Here is a 23606-nt window from a genome sequence, read left to right on the forward strand (position 1 = left end):
CTTTTTCCTGTGCCATTCCCACTCACCCCATCTCTAAGACCGCAGGTCAGTTCCATCAACCCTACTGTTACTCGCTCCCTCCTTTACAGCGTCCTGCGAGATGCACCCTCTGAACGTGGCCTGCAAAGTCGTGATGCTCACTTGTCAGACTACCCTTCTTTGGACTATCAAGGCCTCTACGTGACTTTGGTGACTCTCCTGGATCTAGTTCCTTTACTACAGCATGGCCAACATGGTGAGCATTTAATCAAAACTTTTGAAAATATACATGTGTGCTTATGGATACTGGAGACCCTTGCTGTTACTATAGTACATTTCCTGAAAGGTCTTTGTGTGGCTAAAGCCTTTCTTACACTGAAACTTAATTATAGCTTCTATCATTTGTTCTATCATTTTTTGCTGTTTTATGGGCAGAGGGATGTTATCCAAGTGGGTCTACACTGGGGGCAATGGGCTTGAGAAAGGAGGAAAACTATAAAAGGAACTTTCTTATTCACCCCGACCTGCTTATCAGGGAGACTGGTTGAAATTATGGTTTGGGGGTTGTTTTAAAAACTAGTCCACCCCCAGAAAAATGTAAGAGGTGGAGCTTGAAGGACACGTCAAGTCTACTAACTAATTCTGTAATTTTGGGGAGCAAATCACAGAATCTCCCTGGGACTCGTTTTTCCTGTCTCCTAGCCCAAGAGGCTAGATAAGTAGAAATCTCTAGGAACTTTTCCAAATTTAACTATCAGTAGTTTTTAGAAAATGTTGACCACATGGTACAGTGTATAGTGGTGCTATATGCTGTGTATAGTATATGCATGCTGTGTATGGTGTATATTATACATGTATTAGTGATGCTTTATGACAGAAGCCCAAGAGCATGCTTCTTTGCTTAATTCTTCCCCTTTCTGCAGTCTTTAGTCAATTTCATTAGCTTGCATGCTTACCGGATTCTTCTAACCCATAAAAAGGAGCTCAGTAACATCTACTGCTTAAGTATTAAATATAGTAAGTCCTCTACATATGAACGAGTTATGTTCTAAGAGCACATTTGTGAGTCCAGTGTGTTCATAAGTCCAACAGAGTTAACCTAGATACCCAGCTAACACAGTCATAGCTATATAGTGCTGTACTGTAACAGGTTTATAATACTTTTCACATAAATAATACATAAAAAACAAACACACAGATATAAAGAGAGCATTTTAAACCTTATTAAACAGTACCTTGAAAAGTACAGTAGTACAGTACCACAGCTGGCATGCAGGGGCACGTTCGCATATTTGAAAATTTGTAACGTGAAAGTTTGTATGTAGGGGACTTACTGTATTATATGTGGGAGAAAAAAGTGTTTTTTTTTTTGCAGCAAATGAGCTTTTAATATGTCAGTTATCTTAACTTTAAAAGCACTGATAATTTGGTCCATGGAGGTATGATAACCAAAGTTTCACTGCACAAAAAGTTGAAATTTGGGAAATGGGTTGTTGTTGTTGGGGGTTATTTTGTCTTTTAGTTATGGCTAACTCTCCTAAGAGAATGCTCCATGGTTTATTTAGTAAGATGTGTTCTTAAACAAACATTTAAAGTCTGCTTTTAAAAAAGTGGTAAAATGATTATTAATTTTTTATATTTGCGATTCTGTATTACAGTGAATATAAAAAAATGTAGAAACTTGTGAGTTTGTTTATTGTACAATTTTGCTGCCATTTTAAGCCTAGTTGCTTTTGTTGTGATCCTATCCCAGTTGAGAACTTAAAGGTGATGTCTCTCTGCATATAATATTGCTGGAGCTTACTGTGGTGATGAACTTGCCAGTGCTTTTCCTTTGTGACTGCCTGTCTGACCCTGGGATGGGCCACTTGTTAGGGCTCCTTGATTAAGATAAAAGCATTCTGTTTGGTATCTTAGAGCCCATCTAACTGCAATTCACGTGTAAATTGTGACAATTTCAGGGAAGATGATTTATATTTTTACTCTTATATGCACAGCTATTTTGTGATCTTCCTCTTTCCTGTTATCTATGGGCTGTGTTCTTATTCTGCATAACAGACCTCAGAAGGTAGGAAAAACTCACTAGACTATCCCTTAGAGGTTCATAAAACAGTACAGCACTGCTTTGGTCCATATGAACAACATCAGAATTTCCAAGGAAGCTGGAAGCAGAAAATTCTGGCTCCCGAGCTGAAACTTTTAAACAAGAACGGCTGAGGGGTGGGTCCTGAGGACCTGAATTTTTAAGTGTCTCTCTGGGAGACTTTTCTATGCGCTGAGTTGGAGAACCCTTGCCTTGAGGGCTGGAGGCTGTGTCCTCGCGTGGGGCAGTGTAGTGTACCCAGCAGAACTGCGTTTTTGCTGTGGCTCAGCTGCTTACTCTCACGTGATCTCGGGCAAACACTTCCATTTTCAGGCCTCAGCCTCCTCATATGAAAATTACTCCGGGGAGCTTCAGGCTCCTTTCCGCGCCAGTGTTCTGTACCTAGACTAAAATGCAGCTGAGGTGTCCATGGTGCACAGCTGCAATCAATTCTTAGTAAAACACTTGTGAATTTTCTGTTTCATCGGACTGAGCCCAAGGTCGACTGACCCTCACCTCCCAGTGTGCAGTGTGCCTCTCTGCTGTCAGTCCAGGGGGCAAATTAACTCTAATGATAATCAGAAATAACATCAAAATAGCAATCAAAATAGCACTAAGAAGCTCAATCTGCTACCAGGCAAACAAATCTAATCATTTCTTTTATAAAGGATATGAAGATGATCAAAGTTTTCATTGTTAAGACTTGGCTGATGACGTGAGTTGCAGAAGTCTGAAAATATATACTCATATACTCAGTGTGATGTGGTTTGGTCTACTTGCGTTCTAAAGCTAAATAGTTATGATTTTTGAATGTCTTCTATTTTTACTCCTTGTGCAGGTAATAATAGTAATAATATTCATATTCATAGTAATGACTGATACTTGTGGAGCACAAATTGTGTGCTATGTTAGGTACCTTATGTTTTGTTCATTTAAACCTCCTAACAATCCTAATGTAGTGAGGTAGGTATTGTTCCTATCACTTACAAATGTTGATAGAAACATTACTACTAGGGGGCACGTCCTTCTGTGATATTTGATAACTAAATGTATAGGGTCGTGCAGTATTAGTTTACAGCTTCCTTTCGTTGGTGTATGCTGAATCTGCCACTGTGCTGGAAGATGCCAATTACCTCATTGCCTGAGACTTCAGATGTAGGAAGATTGTTCAGTTGATGGAGCAGAAATAGCCTGCTTTTATTTCCAGCCTTGCCCTTGAGTTTTCTGAAACTTCCCGTGAGAAAATAATTTAACATCTTTGTGCCACAGTTATCTTGTATAAAATGTAATGGAGGTAAGAATGCTGGAGGGATCAGGATTCGTTATCATGTGAAAGTGCTTTTGATTTATGAAATCAGGGAGTAACATGTCTGAAGATGGATAAAGTGTTGAGGAAAAGCTCATGTCATAGATACGGGTGACCTTTGAATAACTCAAGGAGTTAGAGGCACTGACCACCTTCCCTCGCCCTTACCCCGCAAACAGTAAAAAATCAGGAATTTCTGCTGCTGTCTCTGCCTCAAAAACAAAGGATTTGATAAATGACTCACCCAAGGGCAGGGAGCTGAAACCATTTGGATAGAATCAAGACTCAAATCCTAGTTCTTTGGGTTCCATTTGTTGTGCTCTCTAATTGACCACAAACTTCCTCCTACACTTAGTTTAAAGATCTGTAAAATGAAGATGAAAAAATAGTCAAAAGTGTTAGTTGCTCAGTTATGTCTGACTCTTTGCGACCCCATGAAACTGTAGCCCTCCAGGCTCCTCTGTTCATGGAATTCTCTAGGCGAGAATACTGGAGTCGGTATCCATTCCCTCCTCCAGGGGATCTTCCCAACCCAGGGTTTGAACCCAAGTCTCCTACATGGCAGGTGGATTCTTTACCGTCTGAGCTACAGATACTGTAATTTTTGAAAAAAAAAAAAATCTATGTACAAAAATGGACCCAACACAGTTCAAACCTGTGTTGTTCACAAGTCAACTGTATTTATATTTTTTAATTCTATCATTCATCAAATACTGTGCAGGTGCTATACAGAACTCTTAAAAGAAGGGAGTGATAGTTGCTTTAAAGTTAGCTTTTTTGTTAAATGCAGGATATTCAATGACTAATTACTTGATTTTGTTTTGTAGACCTTGGACAGTCGATCTTTTATACAACTACGTGTTTGCTCCCCTTTCTCAGTGATGATATTCTGAGTACTTTGCCCTACACGATGATATCAACCTTAGCTACCTTTCCTCCGTTTCTGCACAAGGATATTATTGAATATCTTAGCACATCTTTTCTACCAATGGCTATACGTAAGTTCAGTCTTACCTAATACTAGATTATTTTTATGTGTTGTATGATGTGTGAATGGAAATTGCTTTTGCTGTTTTAGGTTTGTAGATTTTCAAGATTATAATCACTCCTGTATACATGTGCTTTGATTAAAATTCAGCCGCTAAGCATGAATACTATGGTGAACATCAAAGACATGAAAAGACAATAATACCTTAGAATTATTTTATGCACATAGTTTGATCTTACAGGATAGGAAGAAAGAACGAGTCAAAGCACCGTCTACATTTCCTACATATAAATTAGAGTATTTTTTCCAACTTTAGAAAAAAAAATGGAGCAAAATGTTGTCTGGGACATAGAAATTCTTATCTTTTGCATCTGAAGGCAGCAGGGTGTGCTGGGAAGAACAATGGATAGAGTCAGGGTATCTAGATATTCTGTAGTCTCACTTCTGTCCATAATCTGCTCTGTGAGATGGGGCAGCTCATATAGTTAAACCTTATCTCCAGGATGATGATAGTATCAGCTTTCCCTCACAAAAGCATTGTGATGACATAGTGAGTCAAAGTTTATGAGAACACTTTGAAAAAAGCAAAAGCTTCTGACTCATGTGCCAGGTACTATTATGAACATGGATTCAATTTGAATTCTGCTTCATTCTTATAAACTTATTTCTGCGGGCTTGTTATCCAGATGTGATAACAGAGGAAAAAAAAAAAGAAGTTGGGTTGTGATTTTTATGATCAAAATCCTTCTAAAGTATTTTTTTAAAAGAAATACGTGATTAATCAATCTATGTTTCAGTAGATAATCTGAAAAGATTATGGGTTTAGGAATCAAACAGATATAGATTCAAATCACAGCTGTGCTACCAACTAGCTGTATGAGCTTAGGCAAGTCACCTAACCTTTCTGTTTGCAAAGTGAGAATAGTGATAATACTGCCTCATAAGGTTGATGTGACAATTGAGATGACTGGAGCATTGGTAGGGTGCTGGCGTAATGCCTAGGGTTCAATAAGTGTTGGTTTACTTCTCTCCTTCTCTCAACTCTCATTCTATAATAATGCCTGTGTTGGTCACATTCAATTCCTAGAGATCAGTTTTTTACTGTTTTAATGTTATGCACTTAACGATTGTATTAAAGTTGCCCCTTTGTAATAACAATTGGTAAACAAACGTATCTTGGAGCCACATTTGCTTGTTTTACACTTGAATTTAATTTTAGCTGTGGAATTGTAATTTTCATATTTTAAAACAGAGTCTGACTTCTGCCTAAATTATATAGCTATTAAAAATGAGCAGACTGATTATACTGTTCAAGTAATAGAATATTTAATTCTGTTTTAGAATATTTAATTTAGTTCCCTTTTTTCATTCTGTGTAACTCTATTGACAAGTACTCATGGATACAGCCTTAGAGTTGTATAGTTGTATTTTTTTTAGAAGTATGTTGACAGTTAAACTTAAGCAGAGACTTTAAAAAGAAAAGAACAGCAGGTGGGTCTGTATCTTTCTGAGCGTAACTCACTATATCCTTCCTCCTTAGAAATAATAATTTTGGAAGAGGTACTGCATATATCAGGCCCTTGGGGCTATACTTAGGAGAGACTGAGCATGTGACAACTGGCAACTTGTTTCTTCATCCTAGATTATTAGTTTCTAATTAGTTAGCAATGTACTCTAATACATAGCCTGTAGTCACGTTGAAATCCTTACTTATTTAAATGTGTGAGCCTTGCCAACTGAGGGAAACAAAATAGTAAGTTGAGTTTATAAGATTTGTGTGAAAATTGTAATGCTTGTTAGTGAAGTAGCTTGGTATTTATTTAAAGGGTAGGGACAAATCATTTCTGTCTCTGGGACCCTATTTTTCTTTAACTGTGAAGGAGAGGTTTAGAAAAAATGTTCCATCTCTAAGGTTATTTCTAGCTTAATTATTCTAGGTTAAATAACGTCAATCTTTTTTATGTAACAGGCACATCTTCCTTCAATGCAATCGCGGATCGGGTTCATTTATTTGGTTGCTCTGGTTTTTAGTCTCTTAGTTTTGACTGGTTCATTTCTTGTCACCATTCCTGAGATTCAACAGTAGCCAATCTTTGTCATCTTTCAATCTTTGAGAATAAGCTGTGGTACTTACCTTTAAAGCCAAATTCTGTTAAATGAGTCAGGTGTTTCTTTTGTCCTTTTTTTTTCCCAGAGTAGATAAAAAGGACACAGACCCAAAGATGGAGGGAATTGGGCTCCAGATTAATCATGTCAAACTGAATCGATGTGAGAATGTGCGTCTGTTGCTTGCACCCATGTTGGTTTTATTTTGGGAAGTTGTTTCCGTGTTCAAAATTTCTGACCAGAACTAGAGGGGAGAATTTAATTTCTATGGGAATATTTTTATTTAAGGCCTGAGATAAAGGTCATTGTATTTTCTGAGTACTTGATAAAGTCTTTAAGACAAAAAAGCTTTAACCTCTTTGGTACAGTATTTGCAAGGTCAAATGTAATAACATAGACAGTTTTTCAGGTGTTAAATGATGATATCGTTAAGGACTTAGGAGATGAAACTCTGAACTCTCAAGCAGACCTAATGAGGTATTGCAGCTCTTTCAGTTGAAAAGCCCTATATGTATATCAGTTAAATCTATTATGCCATTTTTGTCAATAAATCAAGTACTGTGCTTTTATTTTAAATAACTCCTTTGAGGTGCTGCAAAGCAAAGTGTAATTTATTATAAAAATTTCTTTGACATAACCTTTTTTTGTTAATGCCTTGTATATATATTAAGAAATATATTGGTAATTATATATCTTATGTATACATTTGTATATATTGTATATACATATATATACAATATATTATATATATTAAGATACACTTGTTTTTATTTTATATATATTAAGATTGTATATATATTAAGATTATATATCTTATATACATATTACAATACACTAGTTTTTATTCCATATGTGTGCAATAGGCTTTGTGTAATATACATATATATAAATATAAAGGAATTATTAAGAATTGAGAAAGTTATTTGCATTTCACTATGGAAATCTCTCTTTTTCCACGAAGGCTCTGTGATTGTGCACCAAACTGAAGTTTGGATGTTGGCAGAGGAAAGGGAAAGAGGTCCCAAATGAACATTATTTGATGTAGCATACGTTATTTTAAAGCGAATAATAAAGCTGAACAATTAAATCTGTGAAAGATCCTTCTAGTAGTATCTTGGTATCCTGAACTGTAGTCTCATCTAGTTTCTTTTCCAACTTTAATTTCTTCAAAAGTCACTTATCCTTAGATAACAAAGGTTCATTTAGATCTTTGCATGGAATTAAAAGCAATTGTATCATTTAATTGAATATCTGTTTCTAAGCCTTTGGCCCTGTATCATTTTTTTGTTCTACTGCTACTACACAGGATGCATGTTATGTTCTATGATCTTTCAAACACTAATAAGTAAATATAATGGAAAAAAACACAGTAAAATACCAATGTAAGATATTAATGAATTTAAGTAGTATTTTATATATAAAATGTTTTATTAGCTAATGACTGTTTTTGTAAGGTAGATATTACTGTACTTTTTTGTTGTTCAGTCACTATATCATGTCCCAATCTCTGTGACCCCAGCAGAGCAGCATGGACTGCAGACCCCTGGACTGCAGCATGCCAGGCTTCCCTGTCCTCTACTGTCTCCCGGAATTTGCTCAAACTCATGTCCTTTGAGTTGGTGATGCTATCTAACCATCTCATTTTCTGTCATCCCTTCTCCTTTTGCCTTCAATCTTTCCCAGCCTCAAGGTCTTTTCTAGTGAGTTGGCTTTTCACATCAGGTGGCCAAAGTATTGGAGTTTCAGCTTTAGCATCAGTCCTTCCAATGAATATTCAGGGTTGATTTCCTTCAGAATTGATGGTTTGATCTCTATGCAATTAAAGGAACTCTCAAGAGTCTTCTCCAACCAAAATTCAAAAGCATCAATTCTATATAATAGTATACTTTAGAAGCTTTAATATTGAATTATGAGAAATATTTTGGAATAGGAATCCAGAAGCACTGAATTGTAGTCCTTTGATTGTTGGCAGATCTCACAATCTTATCTAACTTTAGTTTCTGTAGCTGTAAATTTGCAAATAATCATAACTTTCCTGTCTACATCACAGTGTTTGTTGTGAAGGCCTTGGCATAACATTTGATAATGGTCTTTGAATGTTGTCTGATGTTATACCAGTTTATAACAGACCAAAAACACACAGTCAAATGACAGACATGTCAAATCTCATTGCCACCCTTTCTAATATTCTGCTCAAAATTACGTGGTGACCTGAAATTTCATCATCTTAAATATTGCTTGAAATAAGGGGCCACCTGCTGGGGCTTGGGAACTTTGCCCGAGAGTGTGTCATATAATAACAGTAACTGTTATACCAGGTTTTGATCTCATAGAACCTGACAGAACACCTCTTCAGTGTTGATGGGCAATCCTGTCTCTATGACTTTTTATTTATCTACCAATCTTTGCATATATTTTAATGCTGCATAGACTTCAGGGTCATGGTATCTTTTGTTGAACCGATATGACCTGACAGCATGGGTATCTTATGCTCAAACCCTGTCTCATGGAGCACAGTTACCTCTGCTTACACAAACAGAGGCCACTTGCTAATCCAGACAGCACAGGAAATGGTTCTGTCATATAGCAGAACTGGCATCAGAATGTTTTTTTTTCTTCCCAGGTGATTCCCTTCCCTGTACCCCTTAAAAAGGTAGACAGCATCCAATAACTTCTGAGCCAGTTTCCCAGCCTCTACTGTTAGCCCTCCCAGAGCCTGCTCTCCACCAAAAAGCCAGAGCTATCCTCCAAACATGGAAATCAAATTATGTCATTTCCTTCTTGAAAACAACTAGTAGCTTCACATCACTCCAGCAAATCAGATTCAGCACCTCTGCCTTGCTCTCTGGCACCAGCTTATCTTACTACTTCATCCCTTGCCTCTGCTAGCATTCACTCTGCTGGGCTCATATTGGCCTTGCTGCAGTTTCATAAAGGCTCCAGGTTTTGCTTTTGCTCCAGGCTTTTTTCCTCTGTCTCACAAGCCCTTCTTGCAAATGGTCACATGATTTGCTTGCTCACTCCCTTCAAGTCTCAGCTCCAGTATTACGGCTTCCCAGAGGCCCTTCTTTACCTTCTAGCTCAAACAGGACCTTCCATCATTTTCTACCTATTCCCTTGCCCTGCTTTGTATTTCTTCACAGGTATTTGTTTCCTCTAGAATAACAACAGAACTGTCTGCAGTCATGGAAAGGTTATATAAAATTCTGTGCTATTCAATAGACTAGCCACTAGCCACATGTGGGAACTGAGCACTTGAAATATATCTAATGAGACAGAGGAACTGAATTTTTAATTTAGCCTACTTTTTAAGATTTATTTTTTGTTTATGGCTGTGCTGGGTCTTTGTTGCTGCATGTGGGGCTTCTCTAGTTGCAAAGAGCGGGGGCTACTCTTCTCTGTGGTGTGCTGGCTTCTCTTATTGCAGGGCAAGGGCCCAGTAGTTATGGCTTGTGGACTCCAGAGCAAAGGCTCAGTTGTTGTGGCTCATGGGCTTAGTTTTTCCACAGCACATGGAATCTTTCCGGACGAGGGATCAAACCCATGTCCGCTGCGTTGGCAGGTAGATTCTTACCACTATGCCTACTTTACTTTTAATTAGTTTAAATTTAACCACATGTGGCTACTATATTGTACAGCACAATTCTAGCATTTAGGCTTCATAAAGATAAAGACTTGCCTGTCTTATACACAGCTGTGTCCCAGCGTCTAGAATAATGCCTCATATGTAGGAGATACTGAAACAATACTGTGTGACTGGGTAAGTGACTAGAGCATTAGTTATGAAGTCAAGTGACTTAGGCTGTAGTCCTAATAATTAGGTTGTTATTCTTGTGCAAAATTTGATTTCTCTTTTATAAAATGGCTTTCCGCTATACTTTTTTTTTTGCTGAGAATCATATAAAAGCTATTTCTGATAGTGTACTATTTCTGATAGTGTATTAGGAAATATAAAATGCAGGAACAGATTAAGAAATTGTTGTTGTTCATAGAAGGAGGGGATGATATAGTAATTGTTTTGGTAGTGCTAAGAGGATCAGGTCTTAAGGGGAATAAGTCTTAAGACTTAATTGTATTTCCTGAGCACAATATTGCATGTAAATTTTCCTTATTTTGATTAATTCTCTGGTTCCTTCCATTGTATGTAGCTTTGACCTTATACATCCTCATGAGGACAAGCTGCATGTCTGTTTGCGTCATACCTTTTTAACAAGATTCAAGAAATGATGTGTGCCTCTGCATGTTTATTAAATTGGAATTGTGGTGACTTTGTTCAGTCCATTAGAAGACTAAGAAATTGCAAGGCACAGTCTGTTTAAAGAAGTGCTGGAGTCAGTTTCGGAGGGCTTGAGTCAGGGGAACACTGTTGGCTTTGATGCTGACCTTTCTTGAGGGAGAGCATGGATTTCTAGGGGTTAGAAGGGACATCCAAAAGTCACCAAGCCATTTGGACTGTTCTCCGAATGAACTTCACCTAAATCATTCGAGATATTTGGGCATCTCTCCCACAGTGCCTCCAGGCACAGTGATTCTCAGCCTCCCTTAATAGTAGTTTTCATTTTTAAGAAACACTTCTAATTTAAGTTTGAAATGAATTTAAACAAAGATGAAACACTTGTCCCCAAAGGAATGGATATAGTATACATATAATTATTTTTCCTTGCCTATGTTGAAAGCTACACTTACTTTTGCTTTTCTCCCCTTTAACCAAAGAACCCAAGGGTGTGCAATTATTCCTCCCACTTCTGGACACCTTATTAAATATTTCCTTTCTTTTTTCCCCAAGTTTTATTTATTAAAAATTTTTGGCTGCACACTGCGACATATGGTATCTTAGTTCCCCAACCAAGGAATGAACCTGCATCCCCTGCATTGGAAGGCAGAGTCTTAACCACTGAACTGCCCCGGAAGTATTTCCTTTCTTATTCTCATCCCTCTAGTAGCACTTCTCAAATGTAGGTCCAAGGTCCACTTGGTCAGAATCATTTGATGTGTTTATTAAACACAGCTTTCCTGCTTCCCAAATGAGTTAGACTCTCTAGATATGGGTCCCCTGAAGCTGAATTTGAACAAGTATTAGTATCAGCCGTTCAGTCATGTCCAACTCTTTGTGACCCTATGGACTATAGCCCTCCAGGCTCCTCTGTCCGTGGGATTCTCCAGGCAAGAATACTGGAGTGGGTTGTCATGCCCTCCTCCAGGGGATCTTCCCTCAGGGATTGATCCTGAGTCTCCTGCATTGCAGGCAGATTCTTTACCGTCTGAGCAGGGAAGCCCAATTTGAACAAGCTCCTTGGCTAAAGTCTGAATTTGGCCCAAAGATTTTTTTTTCCTTGATTAATCATACTTAGTTCATCAACTTTAACATCTAGGAGCAGTGAACTGATCTTCATATCTTTGTATAAAAGAGTCAGACACGACTGAGCGAATGAACTGAACTGAACTGAATATTTATTTACATTGTATAACCAAGCTAATTTTTGTTCCTGATTATCACTGATTTGGTGGGTTAGCAGCATCCCAGAAGTAAGTGATTAATAAAAACCAACTCAGGTAAATGGGACTTAATTATAGATCCATTTTATTTGTTTGTGTATTTCTGTAAAGCTATTGTAATGGTCACAGTGTCCACTGTGGTGCTCACTTTTTAAATGTAAAATGAAAAAGAATCATGTTAAATTTTTTTTGTCTTCTTCATTATATGATAAACCTCTTTTAGGGCTTTAATACGTGTGTTTTATTATGTTACTTTATTCTTTTCGGCTGTAGGTGAGATATTATTCCAACACTTTAATGTTTTAAAGTAAGACAGATTTTAGGGCTATCTGCTTTTTTCTTGTTGTCTGTGTTGGTGGTCTTCTGCAGTATGTGTTGGAAATTGAGAGTTGACTTTATGAGGGTGTTTATTCACTATCTACTGTTCTGTTTGTGCTTTCCTGACAATTTGCCACAGGAGCCCAACTATAAGGCAAGGTTTCTGCTATTTCTGCAGTTATCCCAGAAAAGGAATTCTGTTTTCTATTTGAGTCCTTGTAAAGTTTCTCTATTGTGGGCCCTCTTTGTTACTGTGTTTAGAATAATGAAGTACACTGGAGACAACATGTTACCTTGAATGATCTCCAAAAGAGCTAGTTCTGGATGCTTATAGAGGTTACCTGATACACTCATTAAAAAAGAGAGATTTGAAACAGTGTTGGATGTCTTTGTAAACAGGCCACTTAAAGATGTCTTAAAAGCAATATGTAAGTGGTTATCACATGGCATTCACAATTTTACTGCTATAAGATGAATTTTGAAGAATCCAACTGACCTTGTGATTGAATACCGTGGGACAAGATAAAATGTCCAGCAACAGCATTATTCACAGATTCAAAAAGTACTTTATTTCAAATAACTCAGGTGGATATGAAAATGGTAAGCTCTGGAAAAGTAAAAGAGTGATTGCAATGGTGATTAAGCTGCTGCTGCTGAAGTTACATGTGAAGGTTTGAATAAAATTGTTTAATGATAAGTGAGAGTTGAAAATAATTTTTAAATTAATATACTGTTTTTTATTATGCATGATTTAAAATTTGTGTTTGTTACTAAGTGAATATAGTGCCCATTATAAGTAGACTCTTTCATCTGCATCTCTTAATACATTCAAGTTGTATTAAAAAACCTTTTATTTTTACTTTCTTATTGGGATAAACTTCAGCATGCGTTGTATTTGGATACATGGAGGATTTTATTTTTTCTTTCTTTTCTACCTAGATAAAAACATATTGGAAACAGAGATCACATCTAAGTAAAATTCTGATGTAACTATTACATTACATTCTGGCATTAGTCCTGCTCCTTGAAGGTTCTCACTAAATATGCCTATGATAAAGACGATTATAGTGTTTGTGTGCCAGGACAAAATTTGTGATTTTATTTATGTAAAACTTCTATTGATTTTTTTCAAGTTTCTTTTCAGCTCTCTTGCCCTATGCAAAATAGCAACAAAATATATAAATAAATACAAATATACAAATATATATATATAAATTGTGTCTAATCAAAATAATTTTGGTTTTAGTGGGTTCCTCAAGGAGAGAAGGCGTTCCTGCCCATGTTAATCTCTCTGCATCATCCATGCTAATGATTGCAATGCAGTACACATCCAACCCAGGTAAGTGGAAATTTGGATGGATTTATTAATTCCAAGACCAATAATTGAATAAGGTATCAAATAGGCAAACTAGAAATTCTTAGGAGATTTTCTTTTGGTGAATAGACAACTGGAGTTGTGTCAGAAAACAAATTTCAAAATTGAAATAAGTTTTACTTGCCTCTGGATGTTAGTAGTAATCCTATCGGCTAGTGATATTTTTAGAATATTTGAGAACAGTTTTAGAACACTGACTTGGCTTGAATATAAGTATATAGAAATAATTCAATTATTGAAATAAAAATAAAATAATAATAATAAAAATAAAAACAGTCACCTGCAATTCTAACAGCTAAAGATGACCACTGTGAATATTTTATGAATTTGCTACTCTAATACCACACGAATATCCTTGCACATAAATCTTTTATTATATTTGTGACTGTTTCCTTAGAGTAAGTTCATAAAAGAGGGATTAATGGGTTGAAGGGCTTGAAAAAATTTTCAATACTCCCACTAATTATGTATGAAAGTACACTGTACCCTGTTATTGAGTGCTATAACATTTGTGTAGAGATGACTAGATAAAAAACAGTATCTCATTTTGGTTTGTGTTTCTTTGATTACTAGTAATGTTAAACAGATTTAATCTGATATACTTTGTTTGATTTCCATTTATCAGTGTCACTGCAGATGAACTTTGGGAAAGTAACCTAAAAGGGGCTGACTATTGGAGTCACATGCTAAGACATTATCTCAATTTTTATTTTCATTAGGCAAGTAGACAAATTTGGTGGCCCTGTTTTTGACCTTCTACTTAATTACAGAATGAGTAATAATTGAGTTTTTGACTCAGGATGAGGAAACCAATTTTTTTTTTCATTAAAAGATCTTAATGTTTCTTAATCTGGAATATCATCCTTCAAATATGAAATCCCTTATGATTATTATATGAGTTTAATTAAAATATATATTTGGAGGAAGTTATATCTCATATCTCTATTTGGCTTAAAGGATCCTCATAATATCATTTATATTTATTAGAATATAATGAATCTAGTTAGTTATCTAAGTCTCTGAGAATCTAGTTAGTTAACTAAACTCTCTACATCAGGCTTTGGTCCTAATTTCCATGTTAGGAGGCAGTTTAGCAGGTCGGGTAGAATCATGTGCTTTGAGGTTAAGGGTATGTGAGTTCACATCTGAGCTCAGCACAGTTAGCTTAACCATGAGCAAGTTCTTTAACTTCCCTAAAACTAAGTTTTCTCATTTCTAAAATAGAAATAATTCTTTCTGCAATAACTTCAGATGTTGTTGTGAGGATTTAATGGCTTAGGTCTGTGTGAAGTGCTTCCTAAGCATGGTGACTTGGTACATCATGAACCCTGCTCAGTAAATGGAAAGATGGATCTCTACAATCTGCCATTGTCTTCTTGGAGTTGAATGTTTCATTGGGAAACCACTACTATCAAATAATGTTACTTCTGTTATTTCTAAATCTGTGTCTTCATCTGTTCATGGGGGGACATGTATAGCCAGCTATTCTATACTAAGAATGATATGTGGGACAGCAAATTAATCTGGTGATGGGGGAAACGGAAGAAGTGAGGTGCTGTCCACCAGGGGGCTCTCTGTGACCAAGTGGGTGCTAAGTCACTTCAGTCGCGTCCGACTCTGTGCGATCCCATAGACGGCAGCCCACCAGGCTCCCCCGTCCCTTGGATTCTCCAGGCAAGAACACTGGGTAGGACCACGTGGGTAGGACATTATTATCCTTTGAACTTTTATTGGGGGAGATAGCCAGTGGAAGCTTGATCCTTGTAGCTGATTGTATATCAGGAATAGAGCCGAATTCTTGCTCAGGTACCAGGAATTCACTGCGTAACTCCTGTGTACATTGCTCTGTGCTCAGCACTGTGAAAACCACCCTGAAATGTAAGACATGGTGCTTGCTATGGAGCTTATGTCTAATTGGGAAGATTAGACTTATTCACATAAATGGTTAATTTACAGTGTAAAGTAGTATGTAAAAAATAACAAATAAATTATATGGATACTGTTAATTCATCAGAGGAGAGAATTGTGTGGGTTGAAATGATCAGGAAAGGCTTTGCGACACTTGATCAAAGTATGGGTCTTAAAATTGGATAGAATTTTGATTGACAGGGTAAGCGGGCCATTCTGGGAGAGGAGGCAGTTTAAATAAAGGGACTCTCTGGGTCTGCTCATGGATGGTCAGTGGCCTCCTCTGAACAAGGTTTGTGTAGCAAACAGAAGGAGAAGAGCAGACCCTGTGGAAGAGAAAGTGCCCCAGAGCAGAGGACACAGGCCTGGCTCCACGCATTTCCCATCTAGAGCACCGCTTATAAACTCAACAAAAAGTTGCTGAGGGTCTGCTAGGTGCAACCCCTCCTCTCTCTTCATGAAGCTTATCATGTGGTGGAGGGAGAAGACATTAACCAAATAATCACACAAGCAAGTGTCCAGTTTCGATGGTGACAAGTGCTTTGAATGATGTACATTGTGCTATGATGAGACCCTATAAAAGGGGATTTTTCTTTTTTTGAAGAGATTTGGGAAAGCTTTTCTGGGAGTAAAACCTTTGATCTGAGGACTGATGGAGGAGTAGCATTAACAAGGCCTATCAGGGAGTGGAAGTTTCCAGGCAGAGGGATCTTATGTGTCAGAAGGGAAACTTGCACGCAGGTGGGACTGACAGGTCACTGTAGCTGGAGCTCAGAGTGAGGGCTGCCTGGTGTGAGACGAGACTGTAGACACCCACAGGTCAGAACACGCAGGATGTTGTGGGCTCTGGGAGTCCTGTGCTCATCCTGTCTAATGGGGAGGTACTGAAAGACTGAGTGTGTGTGTCCCTGGGGTTTCCCAGGTGGCTCAGTGGTAAATAATCTGCCTGCCAATGCAGGAGATGCCGGTTAAATCCCTGGCTTGTGAAGATACCCTGGAGGAGGTAATGACAACCCACTCCAGTATTCTTGTCTGGAGAATCCCATGGGCAGAAGTGCCTGGTGGGCTACAGTCCATAGGGTCACACAAAGTCAGACATGACTGAGTGACTGAGCATGCACACACATATGTGTCACGCTAGCTGCAGCTTAGAATGGAATAAAAGGAGCCAGAGTGGATGCAGATTGACCCATGAGGAGGCCATTGCATTTGTCTAAACATGTAAAAGTCAGGATTTATTGAGGCCAAGAAAAGTGGATATATCTGAGAGCTATTCAGGAAGTAAAAATTGTTAGGGTTTGGTGACATATTGGATATCCTTGAGAAAGAAGACACTGGAAGAGAAAGGCCAGGCTTCTAAGGGAAGATTGTGAGGTCTATTTTGGACATGTTACATTCAAGGTGTCTTTAAAATATTTGAGAGAAGATGATATACTGTGGACTAATACATTGTTGTATGTCAATTATATCTCAATAACACTGGGGGAAAAACCTACACATAACCTCAGTAGTAATTCTCTATGTCCTAAAAAATTGGAATTGGTCAACAGGAGATGGCAAGAGTGAACATCAACAGTTTAGGAATCAATGAACTAAAGTGGACAGGAATGGGCGAATTTAATTCAGATGGCTATTATATCTACTACTGTGGGCAAGAATCCCTTAGAAGAAATGGAGTACCCCTCATTGTCAACAAGAGTATGAAATGCAGTATTTGGGTACAATCTCAAAAACTACAGAATGATCTCAGTTCACTTCCAAGGAAAACCATTCAATATCACAGTGTTGAAGTCTTTGCCCCAACCACTAATGCTGAAGAAGCTGAAGTTCAACGGTTCTATGAAGACCTACAAGACTTTGTAGAACTAACACCAAAAAAAGACATCCTTTTCATCATAGGGGACTGGAATGCAAAAGAAAGAAGTCAAAAGATACCTGGAATAACAGGCAAGTTTGGCCTTGGAGTACAAAATGAACCAGGGCAAAGGATAACAGAGTTTTACAAAGAGAATGCACTGGTCATAGCAAAAACCCTCTTCCAATAACACAAGAGACGACTCTACACATGTACATCACCAGATGGTCAATACCAAAATCAGATTGATTATATTCTTTGCAGCTGAAGATGGAGAAACTCTATACAGTCAGCCAAAACAAGACTGGGAGCTGACTGTGGCTCAGATCATGAACTCCTTATTGCAAAATTCAGACTTAAATTGAAGAAAGTAGGGAAAGCCACTAGACCATTCAGGTATGACCTAAATCAAATCCCTGATGATTATACAGTGAAAGTGACAAATAGATTCAAGGGTTTAGATCTGATAGACAGAGTGCCAAAAGAACTATGGATGGAGGTTCATGACATTGTACAGGAGGTGGTGATCAAAACCATCCCCAAGAAAGAGAAATGCAAAAAGGCAAAATGGTTGTCTGAGGAGGCCTTACAAATAGTTGAGAAAAGAAGCAAAGTGAAAGGCAAAGGAGATAAGGAAAGATATACCCACCTGAATGCAGAGTTCCAGAGAATAGCAAAGAGAGATAAAAGCCTTCTTAAATGAACATTGCAAAGAAATAGAGGAAAACAATAGAATAGGGAGAGATCTCATCAAGATCTCTTCAAGAAAATTAGAGATACCAAGGGAAAATTTCATGCAAATAGCCACAATAAAGGACAGAAGTGGTATGGACCTAACAGAGGCAGAAGAGATTAAGAAGAGGTGGCAAGAATACACAGAAGAACTGTGCAAGAAAGATCTTAATGACCTCGATAACCTCAGTGGTATGATCACTCACCTAGAGCCAGACATCCTGGAGTGTGAATTCAAGTGGGCCTTAGGAAGTATTACTATGAAGAAAGCGAGTGGAGGTGATGGAAATCCTTCTGAGCTATTTCAAATCCTAAAGGATGCTGGTGCTAAAGTGTTGCACTCAATATGCCAGTGAATTTGGAAACCTCAGCAGTGACCACAGGACTGGGAAAGGTCAGTTTTCATTCCAATGCCAAAGAATGTTCAAACTACTACACAGTTGCACTCATTTCACATACCAGCAAGGTAATGCTGAAAATCCTTCAAGCTAGGCTTCAACAGTGTGTGAACTGAGAACTTCCAAATGTACAAGCTGGATTTAGGAAAGACAGAGGAGTTCATTTCAGTCGCTCTGTCGTGTCTGACTCTTTGTGACCCCATGGACTGCAGCACACCAGGCTTTCCTGTCCATCACCAACTCTTGGAGCTTGTATCTTTAAATTTCATTTCATGAAATTCATTAAAAATAGTTTAATTTCATGACTGCAGTCACCATCTACAGTGGTTTTGGAGCCCAAGTCTGTCACTGTTTTCATTGTTTCCCCATCTATTTGACTTGAAGTGATGGGACTGGATGCCGTGATCTTAGTTTTTTGAATGTTGAGTTTTAAGTCAGCTTTTCCACTCTCCTTTCACTTTCATCAAGAGGCTCTTTAGTTCCTCTTCATTTTTTGCCATAAGTGTGGTGTCATCTGCATACCTGAGGTTCTTGATATTTCTCCCAGCAATCTTGATTCCAGCTTGTGCTTAATCCTGCCTGGCATTTCAGATGATGTACTCTGCATAGAAGTTAAATAAGCAGGTGACAATATACAGCCTTGACGTACCCCTTTCCCAATTTGGAACCACTCTGTTGTTCCATGTCCAGTTCTACCTGTTGCTTCTTGACCTGCATACAGGTTTCTCAGGAGGCAGGTAAGGTGGTCTGGTATTCCTGTCTTGTTAAGAATTTTCCACAGTTTGTTGTGATCCACATAGTCAAAGGCTTTAGCATAGCCAATGAAGCAGATGCTTTTCTGGAATTCTCTTGCTTTTTCTGTGATCCAATGGATGTTGGCAATTTGATCTCTGATTTCTCTACCGTTTCTTGTACATTTGGAAGTTCTTGGTTCACGTTCTGTTGAAACCTTGCTTGGAGGATTTTGGCCATTACTTTGCTAGCATGTGAATTGAGTGCAGTTGTGTGGTAGTTTGAATATTCTTTGGCACTGCCCTTCTTTGGTATTGGAATGAAAACTGACCTTTTCCAGTCTTGTGGCCACTGTTGAGTTTTCCAAACTTACTGGCATATTGAGTGCAGAGTACATCATATGAAATGCTGCACTGGATGAAGGTGAAGCTGGAATTAAGATTATCGGGAGAAATATCAGTAACCTCAGATATGCAGATGACACCATCCTTATGGAAGAAAGTGAAGAGGAATTGAAGAACTTGTTGATTAAGGTTGGAGAGCAGAGTGAAAAATCGGCCTTAAAACTCAACATTCAAAAAAATAATATCATTGCATCCAGTCCCCTGAGTTCTTGGAAAATAGATGGGAAAAAAAATGGAAACAGTGACAGGCTTAATTTTCTTGCACTCCAAAATCACTGCGAAAGATGTTTCAAGAACAAAAGATGTTTGTTCTTGGAAGAAAGGCTATGACAAACCTAGACAGCATATTAAAAAGCAGAGACATCACTTTGTTGACACAGGTCCATCTAGTCAAAGCTATGGTTTTTCCAGTAGTCATGTCCAGATTTAAGAGTTGGACCATAAAGAAGGCTGAGTGCCAAATAATCGATGCTTTTGAACTGTGGTGTTGAAGAAAACTCTTGAGAGTCCCTTGGATAGCAAGGATATCAAACCAGTCAATCCTAAAGAAAATCAACCCTGAATTCCATTGGAAGGACTGATGTTGAAGTTCCAATACTTTGGCCATCTGATGCAAAGAACCAACTCCTTGGAAAAGACCTTGATGCTGGGAAAGAATGAGGGCAGAAGTGGAAGTGGGCAACAGAGGATGAGATGGTTGGATGGCATCACTGAGTCAATTAACATGAGTTTGAGCAAACTCCAGGATATAGTGAAGGACAGGAAAGTTTGACATGCTGCAGTCCCTGGGGTTATGATGATTCAGCCATGACTGAGCAACTGAACAACAGCAAAACACAAAAATGCAACCAAATCAGCTTCCTTCAGGAAAAAAAGAGGTAATAGTAATTAAGAAGTTGTATTATGAGTCTTTAACCCAGTACAGAATTCTGGGCTAGAAATAATGAACTTTGAGCCCTCATGTTCAATGCTATTCACTGAGTTGTATGTAGATGGTAAGTCAAGTTGTACAGTCATATCTTCTTTTACCATGTTTCACAGATCTTGTGTCTTTTTACGAAGTGAAGTTTTGTAGCATCTCTGCATTGTCAAATGATGGTTAGCATTTTTTAGCAATGAAATATTTTTCAATTGAGGTGTGTTCATTTTTTTTTTAGATATAATGCTATTGCACCCTTAATAGACTATAGTATAGTGCAACTTTAACTTTTATATGCCTGAAGAAACCAAAACATTTTTATGATTCACGTTATTGTAGTATTTAGTGTGGTCTGTAATGGAACTTGTAATATTTCTGAGGCATTGCTGTGTATGAGTGTGACATTGCTCATGAGAGAGCATAGAATGAAAAGTGGATTTTATTTATGATCAGACCTTCAGGAACTCCCGCAGATACTGGCCCAGTGGAAGAGGAGGAGCTTGCCAAGGAGATGGAGAGCTGTTTGGCTGACTAATAGAGGCTTTAAGATATAAAAATGTTTGTTGTATACTGAACAGGAAGTCTTGGACATGGCTGTATCCGGGGTCTGAGATGCCATCTTTGGGTTTCTCTTGAATTTCTTCTCGTGTTTGCAAGATATGCCACAGTGGAAGTTATGATATGCTTACATGCATGCGTGCTCAGTCACTAAGTCATGTTGACTCTCTACGACCCCATGGACTATAGCCCGCCAGGCTCCTCTGTCCATGGAGTTCTCCAGGCAAGAATACTGCAGTGGGCTGCCATTTCCTTCTCCAGGAGATCTTCCCGACACAAGGATCAAACCCATGTCTCCTGCATTGCAGGAGGATTCTTTTCCACTAAGCCACCAGGGAAGCCCATATTCTTAAACAACTGTTTCTAAAAAATGGGTTTCAAAAATATATCCAATCAAATCCTATCAAAAATAGTATCAGTCAGGATGATTAGAGAAAGGTCTCCTGGTGTGCCTCTTTCCTTTTGTCAAAGAGGAAAAATGAGTCTCAGAAGCTCCCCAGCAGACTTCCATTAGGTCTTGGTGGTCAGCACCGAGTCATGTGGCCTTCCCAGCTGCAACAGAAGCTGGCAAATTGTCCTGCTTTGCAGTCTGTGTACTGGGAGCTGAACAAGGAAGAAAGGGTTGCTTACAACAGTTGAGTAGCAACAGCACTGCCTGCCACAGGTAATGGGAGAGGGTCAGTCATAAAGTCAAGGAAAGAGGGTGTTCAGCCGTACTGAATATTGATGAAGGTCAAATGAGAGGTGGACTGAAAAGTCTCCATGGAGCTGAATGACTCAGAGGTCATCGGTGACTAAAGGGAGACCAGCTTCAGTGCTGTGATAAGGTTGGAAGATAGGTTAGGGAAGATATCAAATATGTATCTAACTAGGGTGAAAATATCTTTCTTCCACAAGTAAACATAGGCAAATCAAAGAAGCTTGCAGTTGTATAGCTTTTAAGGATTCCTCAACTAGATGAATTGGTGCTTAAAGACCTCCTTTCTAATCCATCAGTCTGTCCTTGCTATCTATCCAAACTTGGGCAAGATAGAAAACCAAACTTCAGTTCTCTAGCTACAAAATGGTGGTGGTTATGAAATACATAATGTTTAAAGCTCTTAAGCTCAATACCTGCCACAAAATGAACGCTCAATTAATGTGAACTTTTACTATGATTAAGCAATTTTGTTTTCTGCATCATTCTTGATTACATTAATATAAGTTTATATTATTAAAAGTATGGTTACTAGGGAGTTTTCTTAATATTTCCTCTGCTAATAAGATAAATAAAATACTTTTCCGGGATCTTGAAATAAAACTTGATAAAGTCAAAGGTTTATATGATTTTTGATAGGTATGAATACATGAAAATAAGCAATTTCTAATTTAATGACTAGAGTGAAGAGTCCTACTAATATAGTTTATTACACAGGATCTTTTGTCTGGTATTTACATTTAATGTACCAATTATATTTTCTTCCTTTCAGTGTATCATTGTCAATTATTGGAATGCCTCATGAAATATAAACAGGAAGTCTGGAAAGTAAGTTTGGGGCCACGTTAAACTCATAGTCACAGATTGAATTTATATAATAGAGTAAAAGTTGTTTGCATATTAAAACTATTGTTTAGGTCAAATTTATTGATGTCTTATTATCTTGGTGTGGTAGAAATTATAATTCTTTCCTTACTGGTTAGTTATTTATCATTTAGAGAAGAAATGAGACTTGAAGAACAGAGTGACTTGACAGAAGCAGTAATTGGATATCTCTCATCTGTGGAATTTAGCAAATACTGTACTATGTGACAGTTTTATTTAATTTGAAAGGTTGCTTGGGAAACTTTCTTCTTTCAAATAGACGTGAATTATTTAAAAATATGTTTTACAGAAATGTGTTTTAAAATGTAGTGTTTGGCAAACTGGCTTTACGCATTCTAGAATCTTCCCTATTATTCTGAATAGCAAATAGTTTGTTAAAAGATAATGTACATCTGAACCCTACCAGGGCTGGCTTATTTACAATACCCATGAAAATAATAAAAAGAATATTCTAATGTGACTTAATCTGCAAAGGCCACCTAGATGATGAAGTTCTAGGTAAATTAACTGCCTCAATCCCTCCACTAGAATTTTCACTGCTTTGATAATATTGAATGAGCTACCTTTATTTTTATTTGATGATGTTGGTGAAAACATGCTTCTTGTTTTCTTTAGGATCTTTTGTATGTGATAGCCTATGGGCCTTCACAAGTGAAACCTCCAGCTGTGCAAATGCTGTTCCATTACTGGCCCAATTTAAAACCTCCAGGGGCAATAAGCGAGTACAGGGGCTTGCAGTACACAGGTAAGAGAAGACGAGCTCTATGTGCCCCATCTTTATTTCTCCCGTGCCATATTTGGCTCACTTACTTATTTTTTTAAATACTGTTAGATTATATTTACTGTACCCTTAGATATTCTTATAAA

At 37.8% G+C, this 23606-nt stretch overlaps 1 protein-coding gene across 3 annotated transcripts in view; it reads left to right on the forward strand.

The window, feature by feature from the left end:
• The first annotated feature begins 4263 nt into the window (after positions 1-4263).
• The window catches only part of UNC79 (unc-79 homolog, NALCN channel complex subunit), a 209032-nt gene continuing 189689 nt past the window's right edge, over positions 4264-23606 (forward strand). For 2 of the 3 annotated variants that reach the window (XM_068991237.1, XM_068991239.1), the window contains exons 1-4: positions 4264-4366; positions 13523-13615; positions 22627-22682; positions 23355-23484. In XM_068991237.1, the coding sequence (XP_068847338.1) occupies positions 4279-4366; positions 13523-13615; positions 22627-22682; positions 23355-23484 (367 nt within the window). In that variant the 5' untranslated portion in view covers positions 4264-4278. The remainder of the gene's footprint in view (positions 4367-13522; positions 13616-22626; positions 22683-23354; positions 23485-23606) is intronic. The other variant, XM_068991238.1, reaches the window with a different exon arrangement.

This window comes from Capricornis sumatraensis, chromosome 19 (genome assembly GCF_032405125.1).
Source record: "Capricornis sumatraensis isolate serow.1 chromosome 19, serow.2, whole genome shotgun sequence".
Lineage (NCBI taxonomy): Eukaryota > Metazoa > Chordata > Mammalia > Artiodactyla > Bovidae > Capricornis > Capricornis sumatraensis.